The 13,425-nt window shown below is 40.2% G+C and overlaps 1 protein-coding gene across 1 annotated transcript in view; it reads right to left on the minus strand.

Moving 5' to 3' along the window:
* The window catches only part of plekhg2 (pleckstrin homology domain containing, family G (with RhoGef domain) member 2), a 52,845-nt gene that overhangs the window by 1,604 nt on the left and 37,816 nt on the right, over nt 1-13,425 (minus strand). The window contains exons 13-16 of the mRNA XM_028574036.1: nt 11,765-11,803; nt 9,185-9,192; nt 6,073-6,222; nt 4,888-5,019 (exon numbers count right to left, since the gene is read on the minus strand). Coding sequence (XP_028429837.1) covers nt 4,888-5,019; nt 6,073-6,222; nt 9,185-9,192; nt 11,765-11,803 — 329 coding nt within the window. The remainder of the gene's footprint in view (nt 1-4,887; nt 5,020-6,072; nt 6,223-9,184; nt 9,193-11,764; nt 11,804-13,425) is intronic.

The raw sequence follows: 13,425 nt of genomic DNA on the forward strand, positions 1-13,425 counted from the left end.
GCTCGGGAAAGGGAAGTTTGGGGTCCCCTGCTGGAGCTGCTGCCCCCGCGACCCGACCCTGGATAAGCGGACGAAGATGGATGGATGGATGGATAAGTAAAGGGCTGCAACTAGCAGCCCATTGTTGATTAATGTGTGGATTAGTTTCTGGATGAATGGGTGAGTTGTTTGGTCTTTAAAATGTCAGAAAATTATGAAAAAATGTGAATCAGTGCTTCCCAAAAAGCCCTAAGAAGACGTCCTCAAATGTCTTGTTGTATAAAAGATATTCAGTTTACTGTCACAGAGGAGAGAAGAAACATATAAGAAGCTGGATTCAGAGAATTTTGACTTTTTCCAATAAAAAATGACTTAGTTGGCAAAAGTTGACAATCGATTAATCTTTGCAGCTCTAAGAAATATTACCAGCTAACAGCTTTTCACTTAAAGGTGCTCTAAGCGATGTCACAAGTTTTTTAGGCTACAACATTTTTCGTCACATACAGCAAACATCTCCTCCATCTGCTAGCTGCCTGTCCCCTGAACACACTGTAAAAAACATCTCACTATCTGCTAGCTGCCTGTCCCCTGAAAACACTGTAAAAAACATCTCACTATCTGCTAGCTGCCTGTCCCCTGAACACACTGTAAAAAGACATCTCCTCACTATCTGCTAGCTGCCTGTCCCTGAATACACTGTAAAAAAAAACACAGTCTCTGTAGACAGCCCAGGCTCCACAAACGCCAACAAAAACAAACTGGGCCAACCTGCACCACCAAACATAACAAACAGCCTTGGACCTGGAAAACATTTAGATGATGATGAGAAAAGGTGACAAAAACTTGGAAAAAGACGGTGGAAAGAAGGAAGGAAGGCAAGAATAGGTCGAAAATAGTAATAAAAACACAGTAGAAAAAAATCAAATAAGCGACAAACTTTGAAAATGAAGAAAAAAGCAGAAAAAAACTTTGAGGAAAAAGAGACAGTAGAAAAATGTAAGGAAGAAAGGCAAGAATAGGTGAAAACAAATGACAAACTTCAAAAACAGCAACAAAAAAGACAGTAGAAGTAACTAGAGCCTTGTAACTGAAAAACATTAAGCAAAAAGTCTCACATACAGTACCCCCTGAAGTCCTCCAAAGTACCCCTAGGGGGACACATACCCCCATTTGCGAAACACTGGCTTAGAGCACCTTTAATCTTCTGAGCCCATACATGTACACCAGATGACCAACTCCAAAATGAATGAATTCATGCCATTTCAGGAGAAATGTTGACAGTTTTTTCCAATTACCGACGAAACTCTAACAGCAACAGAGTCTGTTTGTTAATTTTGTATATAGCTTTTAAATTTAGATGTTTGAATTACACTAAAGCCTGTGAGACTAAACAGTTTGTCCTTTTCAAGTTCAACTCCAAAGAACTTTATTTATACCAAGGGGAAATTCCATTGAAACAGTCTGCAGATAAAAAGAAAACCCATTTACACATAAAGTCATAAAAAGCAGATAGGAATGTGTTAGTTTCTTTCAACCATATTACCCAAAAATACAACCTGATCTCACAGAATTGCATGAAATGAACACGGTCCCTTAACTTAACATCGCAAAATATTTTGTGATTTTTTAGGTAAAGAAGAACGGGACAGTTGGGTTTAGGAAACATGACACACGGGACACGACTCCCGGTCTCCTGGGTAAAATTCTTGGAGATGTTTGACCCCTCTACCTTCCCAACCAACCTCCCTAATAGGCCTGGCAAACTCGATTCCTTTAAAGGATTCGGTTTATTCTGAGTCACTCACTAAACTGATTGGGATTGTTCGAGTCACTTGAGTCACTTGAGTCAGTATTGCTAAATCGCCAAGGAAACTCAGTCCTTCTCGCCACCTCATGCAGCTGCTTACAGGACAGCCATTTAGTCACGGGAAAGAAAGCATTTTGAGCCAGACTGTTTATGTATTGTCTTAACTTAGTGTAGCCTAAGCCAGTGGTTCTCAAACTTTTTTCAATAATGTACCCCTTTTGAATTGTTTCTTTAAGCAAAGTACCCCCTGACCAGCGCTAATCATTTTTGGTCGAAAAAAAGTCTATATAAAGAGGAACAGTACAGCGCTGTCAGCGATAGATCAGCCTTACCTGGAAAACATGTAAATGCTGATGAGACAAGGAGACAAAAAACTGTAAAAAAGACAAAACCTTGGAAAAAGATGGTAGAAAGAAGCAAGGAAGTAAGGCAAGAATAGGTCGAAAATAGTATCAAAAACTTAAAAAACAGTGACATAACTTCGAAAAAAACAGAGAAATTTGTCAAAAGTAGAAGGACAGTAGAAAGAAGGAAGGCGAGATTAGGTCCAAAGAAGGAGACACAAATGTCACAGTTTTGGTAGGAAAAAAAAAAGTCCAAATAAAGTGTAACAATGTTCTGGACAACAGCCTTGTAACTATTAAACATTTAGTTAAATATCTCACGTACCCCCTGCAGTCCTCAAGAGTACCCCTAGGGGTACACGTACCCCCGTTTGAGAAACACTGGCCTATATATAGGCTTTCATTGCAGACATAGAAACAGGAACAGAGAAAGGCTCGTAGTGAATACATTATAATTATTTTTTTTAAATCGACTGTCTGCTCAACCTAATTGCATTTTAAGATTTTACATTTATACACCAAAAACCTACGGTTTGCCTAGCTAGGCTACGTGCAGAACATTGTATGTTATTTCAGAAGTGAAAGAATGGCTTTTGTTGTTGATTTGCAGACTTCACTTGCTCGACTGCTACCTATCCACTCATGTGCAACGTAGCCGGCTGAATCGCGGGATTGACGGACTCCCGCCAGAACTCACGATGCATTGACAACTCATGAGTTCCACGGTCTGCAAGCTTGCAATGTTTCTGGCTCTGAGTCTGCGGATCGGGAAGTTCCTATAACTTTTCTCGGACTGTCTCTGTCTCTCTGCTCACTCAGTAGCTTGAGTTGACTTGTGGAGTTGTGGTTGCATACAAAATTGTTAGTTATAAAACTTTTGGCAGCTAAGATGGCTAGGACTAGTAGTAGCTAATGTTGCACAAGGTTTGTGTGTGGGGCTGTTATCATTTTAGATTGAATTGTAGTAGGACTCAACTGATCCGAGTTAATGATACTAGAGACTCGTGACTCGTGAGTCAATTTAAAGACTCGGGTCCTATTGAATCACGACTTAAACAGGTTTATGCCCTACGCGGATTTTCGGGCTTTCATACTACTCGCTACCGTTGTTGCTCCTAATGCTATGTCATCTTCTCATTGACTTTACTTTGGCGTTGTTTTCCGTGGTGGCCACACAGAGTTTTCACACATTCCGTGCCACCACCACGTAATGCACTGTTAACAAGGTAATTTCCCGGGATTCGGTGAGACCAGGCTGCAAAAATAACATGGATGGTTCCATAAAACGCTCTTTGCAACTGAAATTAAGGATCAGAACACTGATTTGGGGTGTTTTATTTAATTGTATAGCATTATCCTGACTAAACTATGACATATCTGTTATTAGCCATCAACATACGTTCCTCTGATCTTAAATATTAGTCAAAATTATTCATTATTTCAGCTTTTTTCTAACACAATAATCAGATAATTTCATATAAATCAGGTTTGTTGACCATGAATTCCAAAAAGAAGTGTAAAACTAGTGGTTATAAGTTGGCGTTAGTTGTGTATATACTGGTGGTAATGGGAAGAAAGTGCCGAAAACGTCAAATAAGCGACAAAAACGTCGTAGGACGTAGGAGAACTCAAGGGTTAAAGGTGCACTATGAGTTCCTGCATGGTCACTTCTGGTGATGTTCCAAGTAAATTCAAAACAAAACAGAGCAAGCTCGCCCCTCCCGATGGTTTCCGTAACTGTCATGACTAACTAATACCCTGTTTACACGTACATGGTTATTTTGAAAATCGGAGACACTTCCCTTCGTTTGTGCCCTTTGTTTACATGCAAATGGAGAATTTGCCTCTGAAAACAAGTGTTTCTAAAACCTCCAGACAGAGTGGAGATTTGGGAAAACTATGTTTGCACGTTTGCATGTCAAGCGAGACAGTGTGTGGAAAGTGAGGAACATAGACAGTATATAAGAATGGACCACCAGATCTCGTGTCTCTGGACGGAGACCAGTGAAGGATATTAGAAGTCACTTTTCCGGTGCTGGCTGAGTGTTACTGCGCAGCCTGACGTGAGCAACCTGTCTGAAAGTTGTAAGTCTTCTGGTAGCTGTGCCGAGAGAAATCTCAATCATTACCAATCTTACAGAGACGGAGACTGTAGGTATATGTAAGGAGATAACATAGACACAGGCTAATTACTGATCACTAACATGCTAGTTAACATTAGTAATTAAACTTAAACAGCTAATGGAAGTCCAAACTGCCTGTGAGCTTCTCCTGTACTATACGGTAATTCCTCTACTATGAGACGGTAAGTTGCGTTGTTTTGACACAATCGTTAGCCTATTTTTATAAAAGCGTCTGCTACGGAGCCATAACGTGAGGTACAAGGTAATGGAGCCTTTTATACATTGTCGTGTTTCTTTAGAAATAAACAACGGACAAATAGAGTCTTTAAACACTTCAGATGTAAAGTTATTCACTGTCAAAGAGATGCGAAAATGAATGGGAGTCAATGTGATGCTAACGGGAGGTGATGGCTTGTTAGCCTACAATCTCCTCATAGGAGGTACGCTTTTCCAGATGCTCGCTTGGTTTTATCCCAACAGTCTATAGCCGGTAAGTCAGACTAGTATTAGTAAATCACAGTATTTGTGAGTCAGGTTTTAAATTGATTCCTATTGCAAATCTGGTTGATGGCATTTTCGAGATGAGTCGAGTCTTTAATGCTACAAATAGAGGTGAGTTATAGTGCATTCAAACCGTGGGGCCAGTGTGAATGGCGGTGAGTCCCTCCCTGGCTCTGCTCTGGTTGATGAACTCCAGGATCTCTTCGGTGATGGACAGCGTGGGAAGAGGGCTGAGGGGGGTCAGCTCCTCTGCATCCTCTTCCTCCTCATTCGAACACAATAGAAAAGAAGACATTTGGTTACAATAGGATCTAGCCGTGGTAGAAAATACTACCTCAGATCTAAACCAGAGAACAAAACAAAACAGATTATTAAACGGTCGCAGTCTTGTTAGGTTTAGACACCAAAGCTACTTAGTTTAGTTTAGAATATAGATGGTGGTTTGGGTAGCCTGGGAAAACCTTAACGAACTTCCAGCAAATTTGAGATTTGCTCTGCAAGTCAGTCTGGCCAAGAGCCCATTCAAGCCCATTTCCAATTTTTCCAATTCGAGGCACCAATCACAACCGTTGAGGCGGGCTTTACACCAATCACAACCGTGGAGGCGGGGTTTACACCAAGCAGCAATTATGACTTACATTTACGTTTCTAGTGGCGGCGCCCTCTACATAGTCTGCATTGATTAAAGTCCCAGTGTGTAACGTGTTTAGTTTTTCATTATTAAAATCTGTGTTGCCCGTTCACAAACTTGTCCTTTTTCATGAATATTTACCTCCACCATCAATTCCAAGTATTCCTATTGGCTTGAAATTTAACATTTGCATTCACATGAACTGGGGTAGACGCTCCATTTTCATGCTTCATCTTGAAATACGTTAGCCGGTAAGGGACATACAGGACATGATGCTCCGCCTTTTGCGTTTTCGCTATCACATGATAAACTCACAGGTGCTGGTAAAGCTGCTAATGGGTATCGTAGCTTCCCGGACCTTTTTGAAGCGTGGTGAAGGCTACCGTAGCTGTGATACGTACCTTTGAACTGCGTGGCGCGAGAGAGTTGATTGCGATATATGATCTCAACGCTTAGATGGGAGAAATTCCCACACATTGGACCATTAAGTAAAATAAGTTTACTAATTTTCACAATGTCTTCGATACATTTTAGAGTCCAATGTTAAAATATATATCTGTACGCCAGACTTATTTGAGGCTGACACCAAAGGAGGAAAAAAATCCTATCCACTCAAATCCGATCCAATCTAGTTAAACTTAGTGAGATCCTACATCAAGTCACATCCCGTCACTCAGCGTAAATTACCTCTTCCTCTCGGTTTGGTTGCAGCTGTGGCGTCAGGCCGGGTTCGGTCCTCTCGGCCTCCACCTCAATGACGGAGGACGCGAGTGTGCTGCTGCTGCCCGCCGAGCCCAGACTGTCTGCCTGGCACAGCTCGCCCTCGCTTCCCGCCTGCTGCAAAAACAACAACAACACATCAAGCCACACAGTTGGCACGAAACGTAGGTCACATTTTCACCTTGCTGACTGATGTTTGTGCCATCCTATCCAATCCAGTCCCTTTGAGCTCAAGCTGTATAACTAGATTTTAACAATAAGTGAAAAGGCTAACGCCGCCTTCACACTGGCAGTTGAAATCATCTCCGATACGGCTTCGAAATGAGCGGAAGTCATTCATTTCCTGTGGAGATTCGCAGAGAGCATGCAAATGGGTCCGAACCGGGTCCGAACGAGTGCAGTGCGAAAAAAATAGTATCAGTTGGTCATCCGGATGCGTTCACAAAATTGAACTCTTGCAAAAAGCTACGGACAGTTCCTATCCAACGGAAGGTAGCGTTGCTATGGTACTGATAAACAAACCTGCTAATGCTATTTGGTTAGCTAGCAACAGACGTCTAAATATTGACATTATATCGGCTATATCACATTTAACCGACGTGACATGTCAACGTCTTGGGCAACTTTACTCCACGCAGCAGCCTTTCTATTTCTATCTGTATAAGAGAGGTCAGAGAGAATCGGACATTCAGACACTTATCAGTCCTTCTAGTTGTTCTGCCATTTTTGTAAATCGTAATGTAATTTCCCGTCCAGCGCCCACGTTGTTTAAATAGCAAATGCACCTACTGATGACCACACATACAGGGGAGGTGTGGAACGAAGTCAGAGTCTTTCTGTCACTGCCAGTGTTGCCACAGTTGCTTTGAAAAAGTAACTTAGTTACTTTACAGATTACTTGATTTTAAAAGTAACTTAATTACTTTACTGATTACTTGATTTTAAAAGTAACTTAGTTACTTTACAGATTACTTGATTTTACAAGTAACGAAGTTAGATTACAAGTTACTTTATTAGTTACATTCAGCAACTGCCGACAACACCCCCACAGCCTCAACATAAAAATGACAACCGGTTTACTGTGAGGCAGCTCGGCATTACCAGTAGTAGGATCTGGTTTATTATGGCACCAAAGAGAGCCAGTCAACGGTGTTTAAGGGCAGCATTTCCTCTACAACATACAGTACAGGCCAAAAGTTTGGAGACACCTTCTCATTCAATGTGTTTCTTTATTTTCATGACTATTTACATCGTAGATTCTCACTGAAGGCATCAAAACTATGAATGAACACATATGGAATTATGTACTTAACAAAAAAGTGTGAAATAACTGAAAACATGTCTTATATTTTAGATTCCTCAAAGTAGCCACCCTTTGCTTTTTTTGATAACTCTGCAAACCCTTGGTGTTCTCTCAATGAGCTTCATGAGGTAGTCACCTGAAATGGTTTTACCTTCACAGGTGTGCTTTGTCAGGGTTCATTAGTGGAATTATTTCCCTTATTAATAAAAAAGCAAAGGGTGGCTACTTTAAAGAATCTAAAATATAAGACATGTTTTCAGTTATTTCACACTTTTTTGTTAAGTACATAATTCCATATGTGTTCATTCATAGTTTTGTACAGAGTGTACAACCAACCTTAACATTGCCGTCTTTAACTGACACAAACTCTAAATAGTGACTGTATTTCCAGCTAGAAAACGCGCACCTCTCTCCTCCCTCCATTTATGTTTACGTTTGTGTTGCTGCGTGGTAACGTGAACTGTCCTCATGCTAAAAAACGTGTCTTGTCGCATACGTGACTTCACTCCCCGAGACGCAAGAAGAAAGCAAAAATATATATTTTCACTAAGGAAAATGACAAAAAATAGTAACGCACAGTGACTTGGATAAGTAACTTTAACCTGATTACTGGTTTGTGCCTCTATACACAGACATAATATGTTTAAAATTATTCATAAATAGGCCTATATGTATAAAAAAATCAACACATTATCCGTGTCCTTTCCCGTTGGTTGTCCTGCAGATAACACAAACAAACACCTGGCGATGTGCTGTTTGGATGCTCGCATAAGAAAACATCTACAATGTAAATAGTCATGAAAATAAAAAGAAAGTGGGCCGATTTTACTGCTGCCTCTGGGACCCACTCTCTCCTCTGCTGCTGCGCTGTGGCCCTGTGTGTGTGTGTGTGTGTGTGTGTGTGTGTGTGTGTGTGTGTGTGTGTGTGTGTGTGTGTGTGTGTGTGTGTGTGTGTGTGTGTGTGTGTGTGTGTGTGTGTGTGTGTGTGTGTGTGTGTGTGTGTGTGTGTGTGTGTGTGTGTGGCCCTGTGTGTGTGTGTGTGTGTGTGTGTGTGTGTGTGTGTGTGTGTGTGTGTGTGTGTGTGTGTGTGTGTGTGTGTGTGTGTGTGTGTGTGTGTGTGTGTGTGTGTGTGTGTGTGTGTGTGTGTGTGGCCCTGTGTGTGTGTGTGTGGCCCTGTGTGAAAACTTTGAAGCAAATTGTCAATTTAACAACGATTTTTGCAAGACTGCCTATATTCGAAATCTAAACAGTTAATTTCTCGCCTTAAACGATGTCAGAAGTGAATTTAGTGATGAATAAGATGGCGAAAATGGATAAAATTGTCCCGTTGTTGGCCTGTCTAATGTACCTGCTATGGGTTGCTACTCCCTCTTATGACGTCATCACCCAGTTACTGTAAAAAACATGCTACCTTTGAAGAAACCCCAATAAATGTCATTTTAATGCATTTTAAGACAGAAATCTTTAAATATATATACATATTGAGCACTTTATTTACATATTAATTGGTTGTGGTGGTTAACCTGCACTTTACACTTTAACTGTATCTGTGGATGGCTATCTTACCCATAGGCCAGAAAGCCCATCATCAGTGGGGATTTATATGTGCTAATAATAATTTTAATTATTGTTAATTCAAAAATTAACAATAATTTGGAGGCCCCTTTGTAGTGACTTTGCGTATTAAAGTGGTGGTTTAACTGTGTGGCTTCCTGTTTTGCACCAAAACCACTTCAGATTTAGATTGCGGATCAGCGGAGCGTGAAGCACTCTTACCTTCAAAGCTGCAGGATTACCCGGGTTGGTGGGAAAGCGTCGGTGGAGGGAAATGAAAAACAAAGAACACATGTGACACATCGGGAAAAGATTAGGAAAAGTTATCAAGATGTTAGGACTGTTTTGACAGGCACTTAACCACTTGGCGTCATTCACACAATAAATCCAGAAATTCCTGAAGTCTCTTTTATATAGACCTTAGTGGTCCCCTAATACTGTATCTGAAGTCTCTTTTATATAGACCTTAGTGGTCCCCTAATACTGTATCTGAAGTCTCTTTTATATAGACCTTAGTGGTCCCCTAATACTGTATCTGAAGTCTCTTTTATATAGACCTTAGTGGTCCCTAATACTGTATCTGAAGTCTCTTTTATATAGACCTTAGTGGTCCCCTAATACTGTATCTGAAGTCTCTTTTATATAGACCTTAGTGGTCCCCTAATACTGTATCTGAAGTCTCTTTTATATAGACCTTAGTGGTCCCCTAATACTGTATCTGAGGTCTCTTTTATATAGACCTTAGTGGTCCCCTAATACTGTATCTGAAGTCTCTTTTATATAGACCTTAGTGGTCCCCTAATACTGTATCTGAAGTCTCTTTTATATGGACCTTAGTGGTCCCCTAATACTGTATCTGAAGTCTCTTTTATATAGACCTTAGTGGTCACCTAATACTGTAACTGAAGTCTCTTTTATATAAGTTTTTTTTTGTAATTCTGTGGTATATATGTAGTTCTTTCTTTCGCTCATCCAAATATAATTCGCTGTATATGTACAGATCATTATTACTCTCTGTTGCTTTTATTCAATTTTAATACATTCATTTACTTTGTGAGAACTTCTGTGGCTCTGCATTTCGTTGTATTTATATGTCGTGATAAAGGTCTCAAATTTCATTCATAAAAGGTCTTAAAAAGTCCTAAATTTGATTTTGTGATACCTGCAGAAACCCTGTTCTCTGCAGTGGTAAACAAACAGATGAACAGATGAACAACAGCTCCACCTAACATTTGAATAAAGCGGGATAAAAATTCCTGCTTGTTCAACAGGTAATGTTACTGTAACCACTGGTGTAGTATAGTCTAATGTAATGTAGCAAGTATAATGTACTATATAAATATATGGATCAAACTGTCCTCCCCCAGGGACATTTTGAGCATCACAGACTTCATTTCCTGTATTCAGATACACTTTTATGCACCAACTTACAGTGGAAATACCTTTTATTTAGCCTATGTGAAGGAAAGCACAGATGACAATTCAAAATATATCAAAATTATAATGGAAAGTATGTTGTTGCGTGTCATTGGGCATTTATAAGTAGGTATATGGAAATCCTGGAGCTTTCTTAGTGGGTATACTGCGTGTACCTGTGTATCAAGTAGACCAGTGTTTCTCAAATGGGGGTACGTTTCCCCCTAGGGGTACTTTGGAGGACTTCAGGGGGTACGTGATTTTTTTCGTGATGTTGAGCACGGAATGTAACGTAATGTATTTCGATGGAGTGAATATTTCGTGATCACAACAACACAGGACTATCACCCAGGAGACCGGGCATCGTGTCCCGTTTGTGGCGTTTTATTTCCCCAGTTGTTCTTATCCTAAACAAAACCGTCCCGTTGTTGTCCCCCAGAGAAATGTTTTCTACTGCTTTTATTGAAAGTGTTTTAACTTGCTGTATTATCTGCTGGTTCGGAAATGTCGCTGAGTCTCAGAAAAAGACAATCGGAAAAAAAGTCTTAACTGCCAGCAAGATACTTGGGATAACACCACCGAGCATTGACCACATGTACAAAGACAGACTGGTGACAAAGGCCAATAACATTGTATGTGACTACACACACACACAACCCCTGGCATCACATTTTAAACTACTATCTATGCGTCGTTTCTGCCTACTCCTTCTGACCAAGAATTTTCTTTCGTACCACAAGCCATAAAAGCCTTAAATCAGTCAGAATAAGCTAGTTGTCCAGCTGGTCTGACCATACTCAAGGGTGTGTAGTGTATTGTAGTGTGTGATGTATATTCTTCATGTTATGTCTGTCGGTGTCTGATGTAAGAATTATTTGTTTGTATCATATGTCTGATGTCTTGTTATAAAGTGCCTCGCGATTGTGCCGCAAACCCAACTGCCCCACGGGGGACAATAAAGTTATCTACTACTACAGAGGCCGCGGGTTGTGTCGTTGTGTGGCGTGTCCTTTCCCCCGTTCTTCTTTTCCTAAACCCAACCTCCGTATATACATGCTTCTCATTATGATTCCTATTCCCATTTCGTGCTGTGCGCCACGGAAAAAACGACACAATCGTGTCCGTGCACATGAATCAATAGATACAAAAAAAAAAACTTGACCATTTCACGAAGTGCCGTGAGACCGTGTTGGCTGGTTAGGGGGTACATGGCTTAAAAACAACTGTTCAAAAGGGGGAACATTATTGAAAAAAAAGCTTGAGAACCGCCGGCTTTGACTACACCGCAGACTGTAACTGCTGTGTGCTGCTGCAGAGTTTGTTGGTTCATGTTTTAATTAGATATTAAGCATGAAGGCATGAAAAGATCACTCTGAAATAACATACCGTTGGGATGAAATGCCGCTTCGATGTCTTTAGCCGGAGCTGGAAAAGAAACAAAGAGTATATTTCCTGCTGGCTCAAGATTTTACGAATATATTTCTTGTCATTACATCACTTCATCCTGGAATATTTCTAAATGTTCTCGTTATAAGACAACGTCAACATGTGTCATGAAAACAAGACGTTATGTGGACTGACAGTGACATATGATGAGCTGGTATGTTTTGGCAGGGTGTAAGAACCAATATCTATCTATCCATTGTTTCAGACAGTGACATATGATGAGCTGGTATGTTTTGGCAGGGTGTAAGAACCAATATCTATCTATCCATTGTTTCAGACAGTGACATATGATGAGCTGGTATGTTTTGGCAGGACTGAAACAGGAGTTAATTTATGTGTTGCAGGTTTCTGTGAGTCTTTGGGTTCATTCAGGGACTGAGGGTGTTATTGGGTTACAGTTGGACAGGAAATGCATTGAAACAAGTCACGTTTTAAACCGCAAAATACAGGGATAAACGTCAAAAAAAGGGTTAAAATATATTGAAATAAAGAGACAAAAATGTCAGAAAGAAGTTACAAATATGTCGGAAAAAGGCCCTAAAACGTCAAAAGAAAGACAGATATTGAAAATTCTCAAAGAATTTTGAAAATCAAGGACAATAACTTCACAAAAAAGCAACAAAAAAAGACAGAAAAAAACCTAAACACATCTAAAAGCGGAGCAGTTAGCCACAGTCCTCATAAATCCACCGGAGGTTAGAACGCCAACACAGAGACAGAGGAAGGGGACGGGACATCCGGCTGAAATGAGGGACATCCGCAGAACTTCTGGCGGCACCTGAACAATCGCGTAAATGGAATGTCGTCTATATAGACTAAATGGCTGATAAGTGCCTTCTGCACCTATAGCTATATAGTATAGTATATAGCAGTGTTTCTCTAACTTTTTTCAATATTGTACCCCCTTTTCAATTGCTTTTTTAAGCCAAGTACCCCCTGACCAGCGCAAAACATTTTTGGTAGAAAAAAAGTCTATATAAAGAGGTGCAATACAGCATTGGCAGTGGTAGATTCACTAAACAACAGCCTTTTTTTAAAGAAAAATATTTCAATGTTACATTTCAAATGTTAAGAATCCATCACATAATTCATTCATTATTATAGTATTATTATTTTAGGAATTATGCACGACATAGTTTTAAATTAGCATTTTTGCGAAACATTCACGTACCCCCTGCAGTACTCCAAAGTACTCCTAGGGTTACACGTACCCCCATTTGAGAAACACTGGTATATGGTATAGTATATACTATGTATAGTAGTATAGCTATATAGTATAGTATATAGTATAGTACATAGCTATAGCTATATAGTATAGTATATAGCTATAGCTATATAGTATACCTAGATAGCATAGTATGCACTATATACTATAGTCGGGGCAGGCCCCCTTTTAACCCACATGTATGAGGCTGATAACAACTGACCATAAGCAGGGATGCACTGAATCCAGATGTTTGGGGTTTCGGCTGAATCCTGAATCCCCTGGTTGAGATTGTGCTGACTCGTCCTCCCATCCTCGGTCCATGAACTCATGAATGAAGTAAACAGGGACTGTCCTTCCTTTGCCGTACCTGAAGTTGCTGCATTCTGGCTGCTGT

This window comes from Perca flavescens, chromosome 3 (assembly GCF_004354835.1).
Source record: "Perca flavescens isolate YP-PL-M2 chromosome 3, PFLA_1.0, whole genome shotgun sequence".
Taxonomy (NCBI): Eukaryota; Metazoa; Chordata; class Actinopteri; order Perciformes; family Percidae; genus Perca; species Perca flavescens.